Source organism: Acyrthosiphon pisum, chromosome X (genome assembly GCF_005508785.2).
Source record: "Acyrthosiphon pisum isolate AL4f chromosome X, pea_aphid_22Mar2018_4r6ur, whole genome shotgun sequence".
In the NCBI taxonomy this organism is placed as follows: domain Eukaryota; kingdom Metazoa; phylum Arthropoda; class Insecta; order Hemiptera; family Aphididae; genus Acyrthosiphon; species Acyrthosiphon pisum.
The window spans coordinates 44,975,832-45,003,541 of NC_042493.1; the positions used below are offsets into that span (position 1 = coordinate 44,975,832).

Sequence of the window (27,710 nt, forward strand, 5' to 3'; positions counted from 1 at the left end):
GCGTGCGAGCGAGAAAATGATGGGCGGCGGAGCGAGGAGAGCGAGAGAGAGAGAGTGAACCGCGGGAGACACTGCCTCGCGGTGTTCCTCAAACCGCGACCGTGTTTGAATCACGCGCGCGTCTCTTTTCGGCGGTTATTACCGTTTTGCTCTTTCGTCTATTTATTTACATTTTTTGTCTCTCCCAATGAGCTGTTAACATTTCCCCCGCCGACGGACGTTCCGAATTTTTAGCGATTCCCGGACGGGCCGTGCGTGTGCGTGCGCGGCGCCCCCCTCGCGCGGCGTGTGCGTCGTAGGTAAATACGCGTGGGAAAAAATTCGGGCACCCTCCCCGCCCCGCTGCCGCAGCATTTTTTTTCCCGATCGGCCGCCGCCGCGCCTCACCAGCACCGCCACCGCATACCGTCGCGCGGCGTATGTGCGTAGTCGGCCGTCGTTCGCATCAGTACCGCAGTACACGCACACGCACACGCACTCGACCCACTCGATGACCGCCGCCTGCTGCCGCCGCAGACACCTCCACCACCAAAACCACCGCCACTGCCCGCACTTCCATCGCCACCAGATACGGCACTACCGATATCCCCTCCACCCCCCACCGGAGTCCGCCGTGCCGACAACAACAACAACGACGACGACGCGGCGGCGGTACGTCATGTCCAGGCCGCACCGGCGCCCGTCTGCCGTGAGGGTTCGCGCGCAGTTTTTACGTCGGCCCGCGGCCGCCATGTGAGCGAAATATTTTCCTCCACGCACGCACACGCACACTCACACGCACACATTGTTGTCGCCGCCGCCGCCGCGCCGTCGTCGTCGTCGTCGTCGTTTTTCGGTCGTCGCATTTCGTATCGCCGGTGCACACGACCACCGCCGCGCCGCCGATATCGTCGTTCGCTGTTCGCTGTCGACGGGGCCGCTGTAGACCCGAGGTAGGTTGTTATTACTATTATTATTAATTATTATTAATTATTGTTGTTATTTATTTTTATTGTCGTCTTAATTAGTGCACTCGAAATTATGTATTATTTATTTTTTCAATTTGTATTTTTTACATTTTTTTTAATAATATCCCAAAAATAGTAATTTTATCAAAATTATCTTTTTTTTTAAAAAATATTTTTTTTGTTTTTCTTAAATTAAATACTTTTAAATATTTTTTTTCAATATTCGAATCGGATTTTCAATTTTTTCTTGGCCAAGCGTTATGCGAATTTTTTTTTTGCGATCTGCATTAATTTATTTTCGTCGTCGAGTGCTCTCGTTTTCACGCTGGTACAGGGCGCCGCCGTGCCGTGCGCATCCAGTATGTTGAAGTGCACCCAGGTCCCAGTGCACCTTATTCGTTGCATTAATAACAATAATTTGTTGTTATTGCCATCAGCTGCTGCTGTCGGGGCGATTATCGTTGTTATTATATCGCGTAAATTAAAATATCGCATCAACTTATATTATGCTGACCAATCGCACCGCGTAGGTATCGACCGCGCGGTTCCGTCAGGTCCCGCCAAACTTCGATGGAAACCAAATCGGTCAGTCTCGTTTCGCTTCAACCCCTAGCCCTGCCGCCAGCTATTATAGTATTGTAATATTTTCGATGTTTTAAATAATATTTTACTGTTCAATATCATCGTCGTCATCGTCGTCGGAAGGTTGTCGACGAACTGACGACGGTCCGTTTGTTTACAATAATAGTATTATTATTGTCGTTTTCACTTTTTTTTTCCTTTCGGGTGGGGGCGGCGTATTACAGTAGCCACACATTTTAGGTATAACAATAATACTATATACACGTCCTTTCACCCCTTGCCCGATGGAGGTCGTTTTTCTTATCAACAATCGCTTTTCGCGGATTTACTTCGTCGGCTGATCCGAAAATATACCAATATTAATATTATCTATTATTATACACTACGAGAGTGACCGGCTGACGAACGATGATTTTTATAATAATAAATTATTATTAACAATATTTTTTGTCGCAATAAAATACCTAAACCGCAATGATATCTCGAGGGCCGTTTTCGGCGATATCCGACGCAATAGTAGCGAACTCGTTCTTTTTATCTCCAGAAAAAAATAATAAAATTGATATTTACGTAAAACGTTGTAGGAGGTATGCGGGAGGTATCTACCTAGTACCTACGAGCTACTTCTCCGCACATCGAGTTTTGAGTGGAAAAATGTTTGAAAAAAAATACTTCTTTTGAAAATAGTATAAATAAAATGAATAATATTAAGTAGGTACTTAGGTATATGTATTTTATTTCGCGATTTGGAAAAGTGTTTAACAAACACATTTTTAATTTAAATTTGTGTAGGAATGTTATAATTAAGCATGCTAATGTATTTATAATTTATAATAATAATTTATATTTACTTATTCATAATTTATAAATTTGTTAGATGATAATTTAGGTAGGTATACATTCATTGTATACATTGATTGTATTTATTTTTTTTTTTATGCGCCTATTATTAGGATTACTACTAAAATATTTTATAAACCTTTTAATTTCACATTACCTATGATTTTAATAATTTAGAAATTGTATTTTAATTACATTTTGCACAATTTACTATCTTAACGTTTTTAGTTTTTATGGATAGATTAATGTGGTTTTCAGTACTTTAACAACTAAGGCTTTAAAAAATACATGTAAAATTTAAGCTTTGTCAGTCCCTTTAATTTTCAATGATTTTGACTTTTAAATTTGTGATCTTCAAATAAAGTAATTTAGATTTTAGATATACCAATAAATTAGTTTAATTAATCATTAATAACTAATTTGTTTTATTTTATAAAATTACTATTTATTTTCAGATGAACATAAGTCAATAATGGGCGGAATGGATACAGACCAATTATATTCCGTGCGCTGGAATGAATTCCACACAAGTATTATAACATCATTCAGACATTTACTCGATCAAGAAGACTTTATAGATGTTACTATCGCTTGTGATGGTCATTCATTTACTGCACATAAAGTTGTGCTCTCTGCATGTAGTCCTTACTTCAGATCTCTGCTCAAGGTATGACTTTTAAATTATATATATATAATATTTAAAGCAATTTATCTTAATGTATTCCTTATTATTTTAGGCAAATCCATGCCAACATCCCATTGTAATCCTTCGTGATGTCAAGAAACAAGAAATGGAAGCATTATTAAGTTTCATGTATAATGGAGAAGTTCGGATTAATCAAGAACATTTACCAGAGTTTTTAAAGACTGCTCGTAGCTTGCAAGTACGAGGTCTCGTTGATTTTACTAAAGAAAACCAACCGGTAAGTAATAAAATAGCCAGGGGGCATGCATGATTTTGTTAGTTGAAAATGTTTGACTGATATAGTTTTATTTGATTTATTAGTCCTCATGGGGAAGTTCAAGCGTAGTTCCAGTTGATGTTGTTGGAAAAAATAAAGCCAGTGATAATTTACCTAGCCCACCATATAAAAGACAACGCAATAACTCTGAACAGTTGACTACTCAACCATTGACTCCTAGTAGTAGTTATAATGCTGATAGAGATAAAGATACACCATCACTGCTCGTTCAAGCATTGGAATTGAATCAATCACAGTCAAGTCAGGTAATAAATAATACTTACTCAATCATACGTTAAAAATTAGTAGGTATATTTACTAATTATTGTGTGTGTTTGAATTTAAAGAACAAAAATACAGTAGACTCGTCAGTGACTGGTCATTCGTCTGACGAAGAAGATAGCAATTCTGGAGATTCAGACGGCAGTCATACAGTTAATGACACACGTTCAAATGTAAATCAACAAAACAATGACATAGTTATTCAACCTCAAATATCTCAGGCCCAACATTCAAAACTAGAACCTGTAGATTTTTTATCAAGTAGTGGTAATAATCATGACCTACACAATACATCAATCTCGATTGAGCAACAGTCCAGGCATTCTTTTCCTACATCAATTTCATCTGGAGTTTCAATTATAAGTAGCTTACAAGGTTTGTTTATTTTATGCAAAATCTTATCATTTTTTTAGTATTAAATAAATAATAAATATATTTATTATTTTAGGATTACCAGGTCTATTACCAGGTCCATCAGGCATCCACAACAACAGCCAAGAAAACAGCTACGGTGAGTGAATATTTATATTATGCTTACTAACAAAAATTGCAATATGCTTTAAAAATGTCAGTTAGATATACCTAATATTAGTTATTCCCAACCACTTTAAATAAATAATAGTACAATATATCTATTAGTTCACAAAAAAAGTTTGATTTAAAGTATAAAGCTTAATAATTATAAAAACAGAATATAGCATTTTTGTGTATGTCATGGAAAAAATATATACATTTACTGCCTGACATTCATGTTATTCATTTTATGATCTTCAATACCTACTTAACAACTTAAATTGTTGAATGGTATAGGTACATTTTATAATTGTTTAGTTTTTAATTAAATACACATTTGATAGTATCATAATATTTTATTTTATATTATTATTATATTATAGGTCATATAATATTAATAAGCTCTGGTTACCAATATATTATGTTTCTTTGCTGAATTTAAATTTAAATTGTATTCCATGTGTTACTTGAGAACTAGCTTAATGGTATATTGACTGCAATATTATTGAATTATTTATAAATAAAAAAGAAGAATTATCTGCCAACTAGAAATTTGATTAATTAGATTTTAGTTATTATGTTACAGAGAGAGTAACAAATAACTAACATACTAATTCTATACTTAAGGTAAATTTCAAATAGAAAAAAAAAATATCCATTTCGTATTATGAATTAATATTGAAACTTACTAACTTTTTTTGATCGTGCTACATATTTTTCATATGGAAACTATAACTATTAACTGTTAGCTCTATTTTTATTAGTTTGGTTTATTTTGCAATTGTTGTTTCCTAAGCAATGAGGTGTTTGAGTTTGACAACTAATTTGGTAGGAGTATTGAATAGTTGTAATATACTTGGAAAATACAAGTGGATTGTAAAACTCTGTCTGAAAGTAAATGCCGCGGCCTAACTAAAATTGATTCTTCAGCGCATCTTTGCTTGACACCGTGGTGTCCCATGGGGATCTATACGTTCTGTCATTAGATAAGTATAGTTTTTATTCAAAGGAAAAGAGTAGGTATTTATTTTAAAAATAATATAGATTTTGGATACATAAGAAATCGGAAGAATCAATGATTCAAATAAAATTGTTTTCTACTGATTACTGTTCCTCATAAGTTGTAACAATTTGTAGAGTTTGTATTGCTATATGTTTTATTTTAGTATTTTTTTGAGAATTCGCATTAAAATGTTGTACAAAATGTGAACATCCTCACAAAGACTACAATTACTTTAATCTTCATCCATCTAAAGTTTTTTTTTATACTTTTAAAAATTTAATTTAATAGTGATTAAATGTTAGTGTCTCATTTTTATTTGTTTTAAAAATATGATATATATAATATTTAGTTATTTATTTTAATCATGTGTATACATTTATATGAAAACAAAAATTTATTTATAAATCGAGATAATAGGTGTAAAAGTAAATCCCTGTTAGATGTTAAATTAATCAATTAAAATTTTTGAAATATTAAGATTCAAGTATCTATTTAAGACATTGTTATTATAACTTTATGTAAAGAGTAGACAATATCATTGACCTAATTTAAAATTTTTATTATTATTATTTATTTTCAATTTCCAATGAAATTGTCAAACAAACAAATTAGTTTCATTTTTAAAATTATATGCATATCAAAAGTATTTGTTTGATTTCTCTTTATTTATTAAATAAAATATAAGATATATTTAACATTTTAATTATCTAAACGTTTTTTATAGTTCTATATTGTATAAACACTTCCCAATATGAAATGGATATTACAATAAACTATTTATATTTCTTTAAATATTTCATTAAAAAAATACATGTATATTTTTTATTTTATACATTCTACAAATGAACACATTTTTATTTCTCCTTATGTTCCTTTTATATTGAGGGTTGACTGTAACAATATTGATAATTTGTTTTTGAGGAACATACTTAGAATCAAATTAATAACCTACTTGGGTTCACAATTTAATATTTGTTGATTCTGGTATTATGTGCACCACTTATAAGCTATTTGAAAAAAAATTTAAATCCCTCTTTGAAGAATTACATTTATTTAAAAAGATAAAATTAACTTATAAATCTTAGAGATTTAAGAATAGTTTAAAATAGGACATAATAATAATAGTAAAAAAAAACATTAAGTTGGCTAATGATAAAGAATAAAACAACGTTTAATAATAGCTCTACTATGCACTGATGAATTATGAGTAATTTTACAATATTAAAAGAAATATAAAGTATAAATACATAAAGTGAATTGGCTCATTATTTTTAATTTATTAAAATATATTGGCTTCTCAGGATGATAATTTTTTTTATAAGACTTGTTAAGCCAAATATTTTATGTTTTTGTTTTTTATTTTAACTATATCTATTACTTATTAATTTCAGTTGTACATTGTAATTTATTTAATCAATATTGAAAATATTCAATAAAAATGTTAAACTGTGCATCGTAGAAATATTTTTAGATAATGTTTGATTTAATTAAACAATTTTGTCTGATAAATTTTTTCTAATGAATAGTAGAAAGTTATAACATTGGTCCGAAATTGGTTCATGCCCTATTGATTTAATATTTAAATGTATTCTTTAAATAGATAACATTTAGTAATACATTCTATATCAGGTTATCTACCTGTATGTTAAGCCTGGTAACTAACTTCTGATACAATGATTTTAAATCTATAGTTTCTGATTACTTACATACATATTTTACAATTAATTAAAAATAAAGCTCTTGAAACAAAAATGTGTAATACTATATTTTATTTGTATTCTACTAGGAGATTGAATAAGAGATGACAATATTTTGAGTTATAAATGATTTAGAATTTAGATTGTTTATTTTTTTTTTCGTTTTCTTTGTACATACCTATTTCAATAGTATATATTATGAACTTATATTATATATTATACTATACTTTTTGTGTAAAGTCGAACCATCAATATTTATTTCAAGACTAACGTAGAGAGTATGTACTTATTATTTTTTTCCCATCTGGAAAACGTAATGTGTATACCGAACAAATTCGAAATTAATACTTTGATATTATTGATGACTGTTAAACATAATATTATAATATATCGTGTACGTTTGAATTTTAAGTAAAACAATTTAAAACTAACAGAATACTAATATCATTAATTAGATGTTTCTGTATTTCATTGATCATCAAAGTTGTTTACGACTAAATTGTTTTCTTATAAAGCGTTTTCGCCAATAGGACTTAGATAAAAATAGTACTACATGCAGGCAACGTTTGTTGGTACACTTCAAAGAACTCAAAAATGTATAAATCTTAAAGTTCGTGGCAATTTTTGTATATTTAAAAAGTTGGTTTGAATATTTATACAAAACGTATTTTATGCAATATAAAAATAACAATAGTACCTAATGTTAAGAGCTATAATAAACGACTCAAAATATTAAACGATTAAAACAGAAATAATTACCTAATACTTCGATAAAATGTAACACTTTAAATACCTATTGAACATAAAATAATATTATGTTACATACTTACATATTATTATTAAAATAACTATTTAGATATACAACACATGTGCTTACGTCTTACACTGAAATTAATTAGTCGTTTTAATTATGATTTATGAAATATCAATAATATTCATAATATTTCATTCATTTATTTTGAAGTGATAATTGGAACTTATAAAGACATTGTTGTAAATTGTAATGTTGTATGATATTGGTGATCGTGTATTCGGGTTTTTTACTTTCGTTAATAAATTAGTATATTTCATATTATTATGGATAGATTTAAACTTAACGAGGACGCTACACGGATATATGTTATCTCCGTCTCACAAGTGCATAACATAGCAAATTACGGTCAACAGAATACGTTTAATTCTGTTAGTTTAAATATTAGAGTGAATCGACCTATTATGAAAATTAATGGTAAGAGCATTATCTGTTTTTATGATAATTCAGTTTTTAAGTGAGTTATGAGCATTTTCAATGTATACTATACTAGCTGCCCGATCTTCCTCTGGAAGAAATTATTTTTTTATAATTTAATTTAAAAACATATGACAATTTTTTGGCTATACAAATTTCTGAAAATGATATATCTTACATTTTGAATTCAACCACTGGAGTGGTAAATTTTATTATTTTTATTATACTTAGAATAGAAAAAAATGAAATAATAAATTATTTGTTCAATGAATAATATATATTTCAAATGGAAAAATGCAAGTGCAAACAAATAAATAATTAATTAATAATAATAATAATAAACAAACAAACCGGTTTCCTTCGTCTCCAAAATCAAGTTATATTCTTATATATATATATAGATTATATACGCATAACTTACTAAAAAATTTAAATGTCGTAAAAAACCCACATACAAACATAGATAATGTACTTACCATCAAGTTTCATAATAGGTCGATTCATTTTAATTTTTAAACTAACGGAGCTATTCACGTTCTCCTGGGCGTAAATTTGCTATGTTACGCACTTGTAAGACGAAGACAACAAATGGCCGTGTGGCGTCCACTTAATCTGTCCGTGTGTCCAAAATACCAAGTTAAAATAAATATGCCATTCTTCAAAAACGCAGTTCATATTACACAATAGGTACGATTAAAAAAAAATCCATTCAATTATAAATTATTATATTAAATTTGTATCTGTTAAACAACTATTTGTATGTATAGATTCGTGTGTTTGCATTATTCAAATTGTTTAATGTGTGTGTTGTATTAATTCACAGTAGCGTTTCGTTTTGTACATTTAATGCGTAAACATTGATAAAATATTCTCATTGATCAAACTATTAGGTATTTTAAAAACCATTTACCTACTGTTTTATTTTTAATAACAATAATTATTAAATTATTATCCTATACATTTCAAATATTAAATGTTAGGTACATTATAGGTATTTATTACCTAAATTAAGTATTCCGATATTTTCTCGTTTAATTATATTTATATGCCATATTTTTACGTTTATGCATTTGGAAATCCAGGTAATCGTGTATGAATGGATTATTCATAATTGAGCTACTCTTGCTTATTTAATTTTAAATAAACATTTTATTATTTTCTACAGTATTCTACAATTATTTTATTATGACTATGATGAAAATATATTTTTTTATTAAAAACAAGTTTTTATAAATTTATAGTGCCTTGTAATATAGGTACATATCTGATTTTTAAACAGTTATTTTTTAATTAAACATAGACTGAATAGGTTCTTTACCATAATTAAAGTTGAAAAATAAAGTTTGCATGTATGTATTTTTATATCATATATTGTTTAAAATGGTTCTTAAGCAATTTTTTTTTGTCAAAATATTTTATAATTCGACGAAACTAGAAAATAAACTAAAATGCCGTTGAAAATAACTCCGGGTTAAATTGTTTTCGTGCACTTATACATATTATTACATATATATATCTTAAAAATTAACAAAAATCTGGTTGTTGATGAATTCCAGTCCCTTTCCCGGTTCTGCCACATTTTTGAGTTGCGCATTTTAAGACCCGTCCTGAACACGTGTGCACAGCACATGGCGAGATCGTGCAATAAATTGTAAGGCACTGCTGTATAAATATGGTTCATAATAAAATGACCTTAGTTTTTGGACTGTCTAATTATATGTTGGCACCGAAAAAACTAAAGACTAGTAATCATTCTTCATTACGTACACAATGTAGATACGTATTTGTATTTTGTTGCAACTTGAATAATATTTATTATCATATTTACACAAAGATAATTTTACTTAAATAAATTCAAAACATACAATGTAACAAAAACTTGTATTTTCAGTTTTGACAATAAACAAATTATGTAGGTAGGCACTTATTTCACAATAAATGTAAGTACAAGTACTACCTAGTTACTTTTATTCAATGTTGAACCATTATTTTTAGTTCATAAATCATAAATAGTAAACAATGTGTTCGTCAAAATTTTTTTTTAATTGATTCTTATTATCACACTGAATATAAATGATAAATCGAACTTTGAAGGGTAGGTATCAAAAACATTTTTTAAGTTATATATTATATTTTAAAATAATAACACTTTAGGTTGTGCGTATTGTAATTAAATAAATATGTTGTAAAACTTGTTTTTAATTAGATTGTATTCTTCTAAAATAATTATTATCAGTGTCCCTACTTCTTACGAAACAAAAAATGTTTTGGCGATTTCTTTTTCCGATCACTTTATTTAACCATAAATGAATGCATTTATTTTTTACGTTGATATATTATGGTTTTAAAACTAACATTTTAAATATTATAAACCAAATACTTGAAATGTCATCAGTCATGAAATCTTAACTTAAGAGAACGGAACTGCGTATGTACAATGTGTTAAAATAATATGATTTGGCTTATCAAATTAAACGATGAAAATTCGAACCGTCATGATTTACTTAATGGTTATATAATTTTAAGGTTTAAATTAATATTTTATGTATTAAAAAGTCTATTGAATTAAATGTTACACAAATTCATAAAATTGTATTAGATACCTATAATTGAAAGAAATCATAAGTTTTTTTTTAGTTGACGATAATTTTGAATTATTATTTTTGAAGTATTATTCCGACGTTATATTATAAAATATAATATAACATTTAGGTCATTTATAGATTAACTATTGGTTTCTTAATTGAATATTTTATACAATCGGTACTTTTACTGTATAAAATATGTAACATGCTATAATTTTGTTAATATGTAAAATTAAAAAACAAATATTAATAATAATAATATAAGAAAATATTAAAGAGCAAAGGTTTTAATTAAAAGATAAATAACATATTTTACTTTTGAACGTAATTAAACTCTATAAATACTACTATATCATTCCAAGCTTGTGTAAATATTAAAGCATTTCAGAAAATGTAATGTAATATAATTATTATAAAAAAGTTTAACATAATTTTCGTAAGAACTGTAATTAATATAAAAGCTCATACAAAATATTTTATCAAATAAAGAAAAGAAATCCCAAGTAATTAAATAACGAGCAGAATTAAATTAATTTCTTCAAAAGCCAATTTTTTTCTAACAAGTAATGACTAATGATTAATTTTTATTTTAACTATACAGTATACCTACTGTAGCTACGTTTGAAATGTTTTGAATTTAATAGGAATGTAAATGGGTGATAATATGTAGTAAACGTATCAAGGTGATAGATAGTGGTTTAAATAAATTCTCGTAACAATTCATCAACAATAATGACAAATATATTCTATTTGTGTGATTGGGTCGCCAAGTAATACCTAACACCTATACTGATTAAGATTTGGTGTAGCCAAAATTTATTTACAATTTAGCTAATGAACCAGAGCTTGTTAATCTATACCGAGCAGAAAACAGTGGGAATATAGGATGTTCTATAACCTTATCTATTAGGTGATATTTGTCACTACAAAAAGCGCCTGTAAATCGAAATTACTGTGTGCGAGATACTTAGATGCTTTAGAATTGGAAAAGATTTACAGAATAAATTTGGATAAGAAGAAAATAACTTTATTGAGTTAAGTACTCAAAACGATGCTTTTTGTCAGTATATACAGTTACAAATATAATTTCTTCTAATCCATAAATCTTGTCTCTATAGCGTTATTCCCAATACGTTTAAGTCGATTTAGTTTTATAAATTGGCATGGAATTGAATATTAAAACATTTAAGTTAGAAACAGTTAAAAGTTTTTAATTTTATGAACTAATTCTTTTGAAGTTTAATACGTTTTTTATTACATTTAGTTTTAAATCTTAATAACATTCTATATTTTCACATGATTTCTATGAATTAATTGAGGTGTATCTTATTTCTGCCCATAATAATATTTTGTGGATGCTAAATTATATCATTATACGAATGTATAACATATTTAATCATTAAGTGAAAAGTTATAAATAAATAAGAATTGTTCAAGAGACCTGATTTGTAATAATAAACGTGTATAATATTATGATATTTCGTTTCTTCTCATCACTGAATAAATTATTAGATACAGTTAATTATAATATTATCTACTTAATATAATGTATAGATAATGAGAGCCACCATTTTTCCGTCTTTTTATAAATAGCCAACAAGGCGACACAAAAGCAGACATTCGTTTGCATTTTTAGGGGGTCCAAAGTAAAGTGGTACGCACTTCAATTTAGGAGGCTTACAGAAATGTCCATGTTACACATTCAAAGTGCCCAGTTAAAAAATGTCCACATACCAAAGTACCACTAGCCAAAGAAAAATATGGCCAAGAGAAAAAAAATATGTGAACAACAATTTAGTACTTATGATATGGTATTCGGAAAAAAAAAGCCCCACCTATAGGAAAAAAAAGCCCCGTATTAACTAAATACATAACGCATAAGTGTACATTTTAAAATTTAATATTTGTATATAGGTAACCTAACCTTTTTTGGACATAGGTATATTCTATAACCATATATATATATATATATATATATATGTATAGTTTATAATTTTTATATAGGTTTACATCATAATAATATTTAATAAAATAATACACCAAATATTTATTAAACTATAGATATAAATATACATTCTATGATATTATGGGTAGGTATGTCTCAGAATGATGTCGTAGTAAATAACCTTAATTTATTTTGCAAATTGTAATATGCAATAACTTACATTCAAGATAATAGACTGATTATTAATTATTATGCATAAATCTGTTTTATAAAAAAGCGAGGAGCCGAGGAGCTAAATAATATTACATAAACTCAAAACGAATGTAGGACATAAATAATAATCAACCATTTTAATACCTGATAAAAATAAAATTTTAAACTAGTGAACAAATTGACGGTAATTAATAACTTGTACTTTAAAATTTAAATAATAATAATAAATCACCTACTTACAACAATATAAATTAATATAAAATCCTTAGAAATGTAGACCGTCACTGTTCAAAATCGTTTATCACCGTAGGTTACGATGACGTATCATTGATTAATTGGTTTGAATTTAAATTTAACACTTCACTTACTCAATGATACACTCGACACTTCCAATATAGCAGAGTGACTTCCCCGACATATGTATTTAGCCATATTTTCTTTGGTCATTTTGGTACTTTGGAATTGTTGTAACTGTAGTTTTTGTAACGGGTTATTTTTTTGTGGCCATTTTTTATGTGTATATTATTTTTACTTCATTAATTATATACCTTGATTTGTAGAAACATAGGTTGATTATGTATTTATTTGTGTATAGTTAATTCTTGATACAAATGGTACATGATATCATTATCATTAAAGTAAAAAATATATGAAGAGGATGTGTTGTCTCTGTCTTACAAATATACAATATAGCAAAAACTGTTTTGCGCGGGACAACTATACTCCCTCTGAATTTATAGTAGAATTACTAAAATTCCACAACGCATAGGGAAGAACTTTATCTTTGTCGTAGCGTTTTATTAGTTTGATAACATAAATACAATTACAATTATCAGTTTGAGGAGAATATTAGGTTTTTTGTTTTTTTTTTTTCATTTCAGTTATTAAAAATTATTGGTTAGTGGCATCAAAAAAATAAAAATGCTACGACACAGATAAAGTTCTTCCTTATGCTTGTGAAATTTTACTAATTCTACTATAAAATACAGAGGTAGTATAGTTGTCCTGCGCAAAACAGTTTTTGATTTGTTGTACATTTGTAAGACTGAGACAACACATGCGGGTGTACTGTCCTGTTATTACATTTCATCTATAGTAAACAGTTTTTAATATTAATTTATTCAATTTCATTTATGATTTATCGTGAACGACATTATTTTTACATTAATTAATACCCCAATAAAACCTTTCATTATAATATTGTTTTACTTGAAAATAAATTATTCATTATGGTGTAAATTCAATTAGCAAAAGGAACTGTAAAACACTATTTTCAACGTAGGGTATGAAATATAAATATTGATGGAATAATATTATAATCATTATTTGCGTTTAACTAAATAAAACAATTAATAACAATAAACAGCAAACATAATATTATCACGGAAATTAAAACCAAGATTGGATGTACAGCAAAAAAATAGGAAATGGAAAATACATAGGCGTAACTGTAGACAATCATTCTTTAGGACAATTGTATTTATAATCATGGGGCTCCGAGGGGTACTCTGTTCCCTGGTGATAAAAAATCCAATCTTGGAAATAAAACTTTTTATGAAACTTAAAATGTTGAATAAGTCGTAGTCTAACTATGTATAATATGGTATATTCGTAGTATAATATATATTTTATTATATAGTATGATGGTATAATATATAATTTATGGTATATCACTTTGTTTGTATTGGTACCCATCTGCAGTCCTACTAAACACTTGGTAAATACTCATATCCCGCCTCTTGCCTAAACTTTAAACGTACATAACTATTTGAATACTAGAGTGATTCTACTTTAAAAATATTAACATACAAATTTATTCCATAAATCGGGTGTCTATATAGATAAAAAAATTAAATTTGTCTTGCTTCAAGTTCGGGTAAATCATAAAAATATTATAAATCATATATTGTAATTGTAAGATAAGTAATATTTGGCCAAAATCATGTATCAAAAATACTATATAATATAGAAAATAGGCATTACCATTGACACGGTGGCAAAAACGGTACACGTGTGTGAAATATATTATAGCCATGAAGAGAAACCAAAAAAATAATGTTATTTAAAAAAAAAAATGCTGTATGACACGTATATATGACACTAGACTGGTGGGGTTCCAGGGGATGGCGGTGGACCTACGATGGGATGTTACTTGAACGCCACCGAACCGAAGCCAGTGTGCACAGAATGCGGCCGGGTGTATAGCAGCGTGAGCAACTTGAAGCAGCACATAGCCAACGTCCACTCAGCCACTCCGCACTGGGAACCCTGCCCGGTGTGCGGTAAACACTTTAAGACCAGACAGTATCTGTTCAATCACCTGTTGCAAACCCACGGCATCCGGCAGCGGGGCAGCAGGATGCACATGCACTTGCCCTCGGGTGGCGGTGGTGTCGGGGGTGGAGGTGGTCACCATCACCACCATAACCATCACCACCACCATCCTTCGCACCCATCGACGATCGCGTCGTCGTCGTCACCACTGCAGGCCCACAGCCCGTCGGCCACCATTTCCTCGTGTTTTTCCAACGCCTCAGTGGTAAAACCGCTCATGTCGCACCACGCTGACATCAAGCCCCTATCGCACGCGTCCGTTGCCGCGGCCGCCGCAGCAGCAGCAGCAGCAGCAACCGCCGCAGCCGCAGCCGCCACCGCCGATCATAACGAACAGCGGCAGCAGCAGCAGCAGCAGCAACAGCAACAGCAACAGCAGCAGCAGCAACAGCATCCCCCAAACAGTTTCGTACCACCCTTACCGTCGTCTTCGTCGGCGTCCGTGTTGAACCGACTCAACAACCCCGATCTATCTTCCCAGTTCTACATGTTATCCAAGTCAGCCGTTACCAGATAATATTATAGTCCCCCGTTTCGTATATTAACTCTGTTAAGGTAATAATAATAATAATAGTTTAGTTAAGTGTAACCCGGCTACACTGTGTAGGTGTACACCTCGACGACGGGATTTAAAACCATGGTTTCCGATGGTATATAATATTACGTGTAATACATTATTACCTATTATATTATTACGTGTACACAGTATACGCAACATGTTTACTGCGCGTATGTCGGACGACGACGAGGTCATTGTTTACGATTTTTTTGTTTTTCTATTTTACTCGAGGTTTACTTTTATATTATCATTTTAATTTTTTTTTCCAAACCGTTTTTTGTATTAGGTTAGGTAGGTATATACCATGTGTCTTTTCCGGTTCGTACTCGGGTCTATAAACTGGGGTTTGTACCGCATAGTAGGTACCTACGTAATATATTATATCATAATGTTTAATATTGTTTTCCTTCTCTCGTATTTGCAGGCATAACTCGCAAACGTGGAAGGGGTGTTATTACGTCAATACTCATCCGATTTTAGCAATAATTATTATCTAAAACTTTTTTTTTCATAAACTACTAAATACGTGCCAATTTTGACAATTTTATACATTGAAAATATATTTTTAATTATGCTGACGTTTGGAAATATCATATACCTAATACTTAGTTGTAGCATATTATATTAAGCTATATACCATCATACTTTGCTCATCTTATTTTTGAACATGTTCGCTAAAAATTACGAAATTAAAAAATGCGAATCACACACGATTATAATAATAATTGGTATTCACGGTAAACCGCGATCAATAATATCATAATACCAATAAATTATAAATCTAAGCATTAAGCATTTTTTACAAAAGAAAATATGATTAATATTCTTCACGATTCACGCCGTGTTCGTCATTAGTCATTACTTTGTCGTGTATACAAATGTGCTTATTACACAAAATATTAAAATAAAAAAATCATAACTGAATTCTCTTTATTTATCCTTATAACCAAATAAACATAAAAATAATTAATACAAATAAAAAATTTTTTTTTAATCTATCAATTGTATTTTAGTATATAGTTTGTTATTAATGAAACAGTTAAACTCTGGCTACTTCTTTTTCATTCAAATAAATTGATTTTTATGTCGACTACTTCTGAACATAATAAATAATAAGTCCTTTAGATTATTAAATAACTTTTGAAAATATAACTAATAATTAGAAATACTAGATAATAGATATAACGAAACATTAAACATTAAGCGATACATAATTGAGTGATATAGTCATATATTATTCGTATAATCATAGTGATATTTGTGAAAATATTTATGACCGAAAAAATGAGTCCTACGTTTAGAAATTAATAATTACAAAAATATTTTGTTGATATTTACTATTGTTCTCTATGAAACAATCAACGTTTTTATTGACAGATGAAGAATAAAATGATTTTCGTTAAATTTTAAATTTAAACATATATATTTATATTTTTACAATTCATATATAATATAATATAGTAAGGATTATTTGTATTTTATTATTATGTAAATACGACTGCGTAAATAATATATATTTTATATTATATTGTCATTTATCCTTAATTTGGTCCTCTGATTCTAGTCTTTAGTACTGTGGAAATAATTATTAGATATTAGTCGTATAAATATTTTAATTGATTATATTATTCAAAACTGTCTTCAGACAATGAAGTGCAGCTATGTATAATGCAATTTCATGTTTTATTACATATCTTAAGTTAAAAAAAATTACTAAAAATTTACTCTAATGTTTTAATTATATTTTATTGGTTATTTTATTTTTAGTTTATAAAATAGTTGCTTATGTTTTTGTTACATGACGTAAAGTATTTTGGTAGGTAGTCGAACCACTGCAATTCTTAATTCATCAATGAATTCATTGTACAATTCATATCAACTAAACAAAATACCATTTTCATATTTAAATACATAATATATTAATATTATTAATGTATAGAAAATTTTTCAAAACAAGTATAAATAAATTGTAATAATAGTGTTTTAAATTTACATTACTTAATTAAAAAAATTGCAAATAGATTACAATACCTAACTACATACTAAACTTACTTTACATTGTCTACTGTATTTATCAATTATTTTTATTTTTGTTACGTTTTATTTATAATTTTTCAAATGTTTAATTTAAAATTTGTTTTCTTTAGTTTATTGGTAATTTTATTTTTAAAAAAAAGTAGTAATAATAACTATACCATTCATATATTATAAAGTATAACAATTGTATAATAATAAGTCAAATGCATTATTCATCCAATGTTATAATATTGTTTTCATCTATTATGTTAGTCAGGCATTTCAAAACTCTAAAATGTAATCAAAATTTTTAAAATCAAAATGTCAAAAAATCGTTGTATTTATTTGTAATTTAACAACTAAAACACAAATGAAGGAACTAAATTATAAATTTGGTATCGATAACGAGCTGTGTTCGAACTTATTTTAATGTATTGTTTATAAATTTGGTTAGCACTCGGCATATTTTGGCTGTTGAAAATATAAATGTTTTCATCATCAAAAATTTCAATTTTATATAAATACATGCTATTATGTAACATGGAATATTTTATTTATCTAATGTTTAATTTGGTTTTATTAATATGATAAACTAATTAATTGGTACCAATAGCCGGTAAAGGTCAGATTTTAAGTATATTGGTCATTTTCGGGTGCTATCTTTGTATAAAATTTAATATAAATTTTTTTTAAAACGAAGCAATACAATTTGTTTTTTTTTAATGTATGTGAAATGGTTTGTTTCTTTTGAAATTAAACTTAGTGATCGATCTCAATTATGTGATACATATTACATGTTTGTTACTAAACTCTATACAAACAAAAATTCTGATATTGTTCCTTTCGACCAACTGGAAACTTATTTGGCATATAAAATGTACCTATTATTTTCATTAAGTAATATTTTCGTTGTAAATAAAAGATTTTTCTGGGAATACCTATGTTTTTTTTTTTAGTTTTAAAATAACCAAGCCAGTTTCATTTTCCCATTTTTGGTTGTCAAAATTGTTTGAATTTGGGATGTACTAATATTAAACTTTATAGATCCCTGTATTTCAATTTTACACTTTTAATATACTAAATTATTTTTAATCATCATCTGAAAGTCGTTGTAGTAATAACATTTAAAAACTTAATTATTATGGTTGCACTCGTTTTAATTCTTTTTTTTTATTTCATTTAACACTCGAATACCATATAGCCCTTTCTTCAGTTTAAGCTAAACAGTTGAATATGTCTTTGAAATAATAATTTAAAATATGTTATTGACAATCATTAAAATATTCTGTTTATTTTGCTTTAAACTTATCTGTTTCAATGTACTCCAATGTACTTGTTCAACAGATAATAATATAATAATATAAACCTCCTCATAGGTTTACCCCTTTAAATTTGAGGTAGTTTTTTTATATCTGAAGATGACATTTTACCATTAATTTTTAATTTCCTGAATTGATTACATGAAATAATAAATTATTATAAGTCAAGTAATACAATTTTACCTATAACAATATTTACACCAAACTCTTAATAATATTATTATGCTTACACCGAATTTCCGATTTGTGTCTGTTTTTTTAATTTTGTTTTGTTTTTATTTCTATTCAATAGAAGACTGATCGATAATAACAGAATATTGTTTGTATACATTATCAATTAACAGCAAACCGTATATTGTGCGTGTCATCAAAAAATATATAAAGACGATAAAACGATGTAAACTGTTTTTATTTGGTAATCGCTAACTAATATAATTCTCCACATAGTATATATAACCCAACATTAAGAAAACAACAAAAACTGAGTTACATCATTCAATATTTTCATTGCATATCTATCAGGGTTCTTGTTTATTGTACATTTTGTACGAAACAATCTATTTACTTTATCTGTGTATAAGCGTACAAGGCGGTTAAAACCATTTTGTTTAAAGTCATAGTTTTATTTATATTTTATTTTTCATCTTGCAGCTGTGACCGTCCACTTTGTAGCTATGAAATCATATTTTAAATCTGCATAATTATTTTCGGCTTTTGTAGGAAACATCTATAAAATTAAAAACGCATTTCCTACAAGATTTGTAGAAATCAGACTTCCGAATTTTGAAAATTTTTAAAAATCGAACCATGCGAATAACAATTTTTATCTTACCTCCTTCTGGTTTAAATGCATAAAAAAACTAACCATATTTTCAACCGTCATAAAAAAAATGTGAATATCACTGTGAGCCATCAAATCTCAAATGCCCAAAACCTATTTCGTCAGCGTATATTATAAAATATTATAGAGTAACATCAAAATATTATATTTTATTACATTTGAAATATTCAAAACTCAAAATAACAATTTTATATAATGTATATTTTATTGTACATTATACCTATTTTAATTTATAACTTGTAAGTCGTAGAAATTGTATAGCAGGCGTCTATCCATTATATTATAGTTATAATGATTTATATGAGATATATACCTATTGCGCGTTATTACAATACATAGGTAGTATTTAACTATTTATGCGATTATTTGATTATATACACAATCATATAATTATGTCTTATTATTTCGTACGAGCTGTATTTTCTTCGACAATTATTGTGTACGTTGTGTATTTTATGATAATATATTATTACGTGTGTAAGTAAATATACATACGTTCATGGCGAAATTCTCTGCTGTATAATCTATACGGTTTATTATCGATTGTTTGTTAAAATATGGTATTATGTAGAATCCTATGGGTTTCTTTTTATTTTATATATTAACTATATGGATACATAAATAAAGGCGACATTTTACAAAAATGTTTTTATTTATTAAAAAAATTTGCATTTGCATCCATCGCATATTATTAATGTCACGTTCCCCAAACACGAGGTACCTATATGACTATATATATATGTCGATCTCGTGTTTGAGATAACTATACATAAGCAAGGGCGCCTTCAAGGGGAGTTGAGTATCGACAGTGTTTTCTCTTGTTCAGTGATACAGGTCAACGATCGTAATATAGACTAAAATTATAATATAATACGATTTATACGATATGGTATTACATGCGTTGTGCAATTATTCAATTTATGAATACACTTTTTTTTGCATAAAAGTTTTATGTTCATTTTAGATATGATTACTAGCGGAAAGAACTGATAGCGTTCCCCAAGTAGCGTATATATTGACATATACGTTATAGGTATATATTATCGTTAATTCATACCTAAGTGAGCCATGTGAATTTAAAATTATTTAAATAAATATTTGGTTTTTGTCTACAGGATTATTAAATATGAATATAAAATACAAAGTATATATATTATAATATTATATAGTGTTGGTAAATTTAAGATAATTTACCTGCTGATGCCCTCGATAGGTAATAATAATTATTAATAGGTTGTTAATAATCGTGTATAAATTATTATACTTATTTGTTTTGTTGGCCCGTCTCTTTAAACGTGTAAATATTTCAGCCAGGAGATCGATCGAGATGACCAGAGTGAGGGCAACCGACCCGAGACCGTGTCCCAAGTGCGGCAAGATCTACCGTTCGGCACACACGCTCCGAACACATCTGGAGGACAAGCACACCGTGTGTTCTGGATATAGATGTGTGCTGTGTGGCACGGTGGCCAAATCGAGGAATTCGTTGCACTCGCACATGTCGCGTCAACACCGTGGTATAAGTACCAAGGACCTACCCGTGCAACCGATGCCGTCCAATTTCGATCCGGAACTGGCGTCGAACCTTCTGCTGAAAGCCGGAGTCAAGGTATTATAGTTAACTATGTATAAAATATGTTTTTTTTGTAGTTTTCAAGTGTGCTTTTCTCGAAAACCTATTGGTAATTCGTAAAACCGCAGTGAGTACATCCCCGTGTTAACCGAGAATAAATAAGGTTCGAAAGATATTCAGGGCCAGAATTTAAATGCCTTAACGCATATATAGCTATATAATCTATTGCTCTAAAAAAATAGTCAGAAATGCCTTGACCGCAATAATAACATTAATAAATTACCTACCTAAACATAATATACATTATAAAAAAAAATCAATTTAGTACATATTTCAATAATTTACGATCGAAGTTAAATCATTTTAAAATGTAAAAATTGGAAATGACTCGTCAGTGATGGTTTTTGTTGATGAAAAACATTTTGGGGCTGTATTATTCATTCTAAACATGCAAACATATAAAAATAAAATTATGAGCATTACATGAATAATTAAATAATTTACGAAATGTTTTAAGATAATATTTTTAATTGCTTTATTTTAAACTAAATAGGTACTCAGAAAATGTATACCTGAATATGCTATAAAAAAACAACAAAACGAAGAAAATATAAAATAAAAAAAAAATATTAACCGAATTATATATAGTTTGTTTATTTAATAAAAATCCGTCGCCCTATGGATGACCTCTAGATCGAATTTATGCGTTATAGACGGTGTTTTATAGAAATGTCTACAGCGAAAAAATAAATAAAGAAAAAATGGCATAAACAAACATTTTATACACTGTGAAAATATTTGGTTGGTTTGATATTTACATAAATAACGTGTGGTATCAGACAAATCAACTATAATAACGTGTAATGTAAAATGGTACATTATATTAAATTATTGTCTCGAAACATTTACAAACCCATAATAAATAATTATTTGTAAATTTACCGTCTTCCGACTTTAGAAGGTTGACATTTATCAATCTTTATAAGTGGTTTGTAAATTTAAATATTTCTATCCAATCATGAAAATCAGAAAATGTAAGTACTAATTTATTCCGGGCAAAATATATTCATAATAATATCCAATTCAAATGTATGCAGCATTTCTAGTTTAAATTCACTAATTTTTTTATGGTGTATTTTATTTATTAGCATAGGTACACAGCATAGGTATTGGCCAATACGTCTTTTTTATTATTATAAGCACACGTGCTATGTATCATAGTCAATACATTTATATTCTAAGAACTTGAAATAAATAAAAATGTTTTAGGAATGTTAGGATTGATTTTTAATGATATAATTCGAATATTGTAATAAATTAGTAAATTCTACTTTGTTTTATTGGCCACGCCTTTGACGTTTTTATAGAATTGTATGGAGTCTTATAAAAATATTAACTTCAAAGCATTACACTGAAATTAACTAAATATACTGTTCATAAATAATAATATAAATGTAGATATAATAGATATATATAAAAATATATTTTATGATTTTTAATTATCTTTAATTATTCAATATTCAAACATTTTTTATAAAAGCAATGCTTAAATTATGATATCATAAATACAATTAATAAATAATATGCATACATACAGTACTTAAATATTATTTTCGATTACCTATTTGTTTGTTGTTCTTTAAATTTTATCTACAAATTATAACTAGAATATTACAAATTTGTATAATTTGAAACCTACAAAGACGATTTTGCAAAATAAATTTATGCCAGGTACCTAACCTAACCTATGTTAAAAACAAAATGTTTTTGTAGTATACGCATGTATAAACATTTAATAATATGTATATTCTTGTGAGATTTTAATAAATTTTAGATTTAATATTCAATTACAATACTCGACATTTCACCGAGTGCCGTTGAACTTTTTATAATATTGTTGTTACGAATTTGTCGTCTAGATAGGTACTAAACACAATAGCTTTCGCGTCTCGGTATTTTATCTGTTTATGTTGTAAATGCGTCAGGGACAGTAATAATAGTTATTATTTTATACATGTTCATTGTTCAGTACAGAGGCCCCCTTTGCGAAACGTTTTTGATACTCAGTGTTTCCGAAAAATTAAGGATGGGACTCTCCTTTTTATTGCTCGTCCTGTTTTAAACCGTATACAATTTCAGGGAACGGAAATGCGAGCGGTCGGTAAACTCTATCGCTGGGCCATTTACTCGTTTCCCGCGTGCGGTGTATCATTGATTTCAAAAATGTTTTTTTTTTATTTCTATGACTCCTTTAAACACCAAGGAAAAATACTGAAAATACGTGAAATTGTAACTTTAACTCATAAACGTTTATTATGTCCGTTCCGCGATCGATAATGAACTAACGGACAACAGCCAACATTTATAATATATAGGTAGGTAGGTAATTTAATTTATCTTATTGCAATATCGCATGTTTCCCAATTTTTTCAATAGCCATGTCTTATTAAAGCTAAAATTATGGCTTATAGCCCTTCTAATTTTATCAAGCTATATTTCAAATGTGATCAAATAATGACAACTGACAAGAGCCGGGCCGCGAGTATTGAAGACCCCTACTCTAAGCAATTAGTGTGTCCTGATGTCCTTAATTCATGTTGTCGGTTGCATTCGAAATCCGCACACTTTATCGGTGTATTGTAACATTTAAATACTGCACACTATTTTGTATCTATAGAGACCTGCAGATATTTTATGAACGTCAAAAACTTTAACCAAGTATACAAAAAAGTTTAAGAAAAGCACTAAATTTTGTTTTAAATTATTATGATATATACTTACCGCCCAAAATTAAAAAAATTAAAGATGAAATTGTTATTTTAACATGTAAACAAATATTGAATTTTTATAAAATTATATTGTGTCGGAGTATACCTACTTAACTTAAAGTTGAATACTTAAATAAATATAAATAATAAACAAAACATTTTACAGTTAAAAAAAAAAATACATTTCTAAGTAATTTTAAATTCGTCATATAAAGTGAGCGATGAGCTAATTATGCGGTATAGTTTTAACCTACTAAAAGTCAGTGGTTTCGTCGTGTATTTTATCTAAATTTAAATGATGGTATCGTTGTCCAGTGTCCACGTTTATATCTGACATACAAATAGACTTTAAAAATTGGCACTGATTTATAAATTTTTGAAAAACCACCAGAAGTGATTAACGAAGAATACGAAAAAGAACTTTACTTTTTTCGTGACAAAATATAATATATTTAAGAGGACGGTGTTACCGCTAAGACAACAACACGTGTGTTGTTTCCATCTTAAAAATGTACAACGCATTTCAACTTTTCGTTTAGAAGAGTCAATTTTGTGTAGTTTGTTTCATTATTATAGTTAGGTAATTGTTGTATACCTATTAATTGTAATATTTTAGTGGTCAAATTATTCTATTTTCAAATCTAAAGGTGTAAGATTATCTAGTGCAATCTCATATATAAGAATTTATTGATAGTTATGAATTACATTTTAAGTGACTCATAAAAAATGGAAAATATTACGATTTTAAAATGATCATAATACGCTTTAAAATTTAAATATCTATAAAAGTCACTTCTAGAGGTAATATTTTTACCTTTAAATTGGCTGTTCAAATTACACCGGACAAATATTGTTAGTTGGTTATCCGCGGTGTATTTTGGTCAGATAGTGATGGGTTATGGCTTGTGTAAAATTAGCCTAACTCACCAAGAATCATATTTTCAGAATTTTTTATCCGCGATTACTATAGGGTAGTTTATTTACTGACCTAAGTTTTAAACAAGCCAGGACCGTTATATAAATCAGATAAGATAATAATCGTTTGTAAAAAAGAACGAAAAACAAAGAAATAAAATGTTTAGCAATTAATGTATAGTACCTATATAAATAGTAGTTTTTATTATATTTATATTTATTTATATTATAAGTACCTACTTAAAATAGGTATGAATTAACAAGTATAATGTTATAAATTGTAAAATTGATATAAACCTGTTTTGCAATTAGACATAAGTCAGATCTATCGTGGCAGAAAACACGGCCTGTATCGCATCCCCCTAATGCGCGTCTGATGATTTCAGGTATCGCCGGCCGAACTGCGGGCGAGGGCTTCGCCTACGGACGCGGTGACGACCAGTCACCGGCGCGGCGACGGCAAGTTGGACTTGCAGTCGGCCAACAGCAGCGTGTGCGGCGGTGACGACCCCGAGGACCTGACCGTGAACTCGTCCGGTCACCATCACCACACCCTCCACAACAACAACAATAACCATCACCACCAGCAGTACGGCAACAACAACAATAACAACAACAACCAACAGCGGTTCAGCGACTCGCAGCAACAGCAACTGTTGCAACAGCAGCAGCACCTTCTCCACAACAGCGGCGGGGGTAAGTTTCCCACGGCCATGGACTTGATCGATAATTACGCGCGAGTGGGCGGCGGAGGTGGAGGCGGCAGCGGTGGAGGCGCTCTATCGCCGTTCCTGCCGTCGTTCGCGGCTTGCGGCAAGGACCTACAGCCGGGCGACAGCAAGATCTCGCCGTACAACAACAAGGCGTTCTTGGACTCGTACCTTAAGGCGCTGGTGGAGACCAACCCGCCGCTGTTCTACGCGTCCAAGATCGCCGGCGACATGATCAAGCACGAGATCGCGCCCGACGACGCGGATTACTCGTCTGCGTCCGACGAGGACGACATTGACGACGACGACATCGACGACGACGTTGATGAGGATGTCGACGACGAGGACGACGACGACCGTCGCCGTCGGCGCGGACATAGCGACGGCGGCGCGGCCGGTAGCGTCAATGACACGCCGCTGCCGCTGCAGGCCGGCAAGAACTGATCGTCCCAACAATTTAACGACATCCACACCGCCACCGTTCGCCAATGCAAGAGCGACGAAACAAATGTGTAAACAATTTTTAAAAAATCAAAAAAAAATTTAGGTCTTAGGCCTTTTAGTTTCGAGTGTAATATATTGAATAAACCCGCGATTCGTCGTCTGCAATGTGTGTGAGAGAGAGAAAAAGAAATAGAGGAGGATAGTACGTATATAAAATATTATTGTAACATTATTATTAATGTATAATATAATAGCTATAAAGTGTAGCGGACGGTTAGGTCGTGTGTATGATGTGATTCGTGGACGGAACTACATGAACCGTAAGATCTAAAGATTATTTTTTTAAAGACATTGTGAATATATATTATATTATATACGTCAACGGAAATTCTCGGAGGACAATAATTTCTAATATTATTATACTTACTAAGCGAAAACTATCATGAAACACGGTATAAACATTTTTTGATTCAATGCCACAGAAGACAATGTAGGTAGATCGATTTTCTGACCGGTGTTTTTTTTTTTTTATTATTTTTATTATTAATCTATTTTTTTTACGTTTTTATTTATTTATGACTAGTCATTAAATTGTTTAACAGTCCAACATAACAGTTCAAACATGTTTGTTCCTAAATGTTTTTATCAGACTTTAAAAAAAAAAAAACGGTTTTTTTTTCTTTTCGTTCGTGCCATAGTATATAATATACACCTATATAATAATATAATATTTACGATACCTTTTACGGGTTAAACTCTCTAATATTATATAGTAAACTATACCATTCCTCTTCAACTACCTCAATCGTAGATATTAAAATGTGTTTTTTTTTTGCTAACGCCAAGTAATAAATCGATCACAACCTCTTATCACAAGACTTGAACTTATTATATTATTACATGTATAATATTTTTTTTCGTCTTTAAATAACATGCCATATTAACTCGTTAGTTAAAAGTAAGTACCTCCTAACTATAAACCAGTATTAATAAAAACAAATTTAATGATGCAGCAAAGTTATATTATTAAGTTTTTCGAAAACTCATAGGTAGTGCCATTATTGAAAACAACTTATCCCCTATGAGTTTTATTTTTTAAATTTATTTATTTACCTATTTATTTATTTTTCATCTAATTAAACACACACACATGTCTTGTGTTGACCCGTTTGTTTCAAGTATGCATTTCAATGATAAAAATTGCTAACAGTATAGTCTGAAGACTTCCTCATTTCATATGTGTTCAACAACAATGTAATATTTATATAAGATAAATTATTTCATTATGAGACTCGAAATATATACCTATGCAAATGCATCATCTTAATTAAAATAAAAGAAAAAAACGTATAATTTTATAATCGTTCTATAGAACTTAAAATATTATGTTTTATATATACGACTAAAATAAACAATAAAATAATAATACTTTGG

The 27,710-nt window shown here is 29.4% G+C and overlaps 1 protein-coding gene across 2 annotated transcripts; it reads left to right on the forward strand.

Annotated features, from left to right (window-relative positions):
• The first annotated feature begins 443 nt into the window (after positions 1 to 443).
• LOC100165314 (protein abrupt) lies at positions 444 to 27,614 on the forward strand. 2 transcript variants are annotated; one of them, XM_001943228.5, is made up of 8 exons: positions 447 to 932; positions 2,825 to 3,036; positions 3,107 to 3,292; positions 3,376 to 3,597; positions 3,679 to 3,988; positions 4,062 to 4,124; positions 21,177 to 21,475; positions 25,509 to 27,614. In XM_001943228.5, the coding sequence occupies exons 2-8, from the start codon at positions 2,842 to 2,844 to the stop codon at positions 26,274 to 26,276; spliced, it is 2,043 nt and encodes a 680-aa protein (XP_001943263.2). In that variant the 5' UTR covers positions 447 to 932; positions 2,825 to 2,841; the 3' UTR covers positions 26,277 to 27,614. The 2 variants fall into 2 exon arrangements, with proteins under 2 accessions (XP_016657811.1, XP_001943263.2); XM_016802322.2 differs by lacking the exons at positions 21,177 to 21,475; positions 25,509 to 27,614 and adding an exon at positions 14,918 to 17,400 and having other exon boundaries at positions 444 to 932.
• The last annotated feature ends 96 nt before the right edge of the window (positions 27,615 to 27,710 follow it).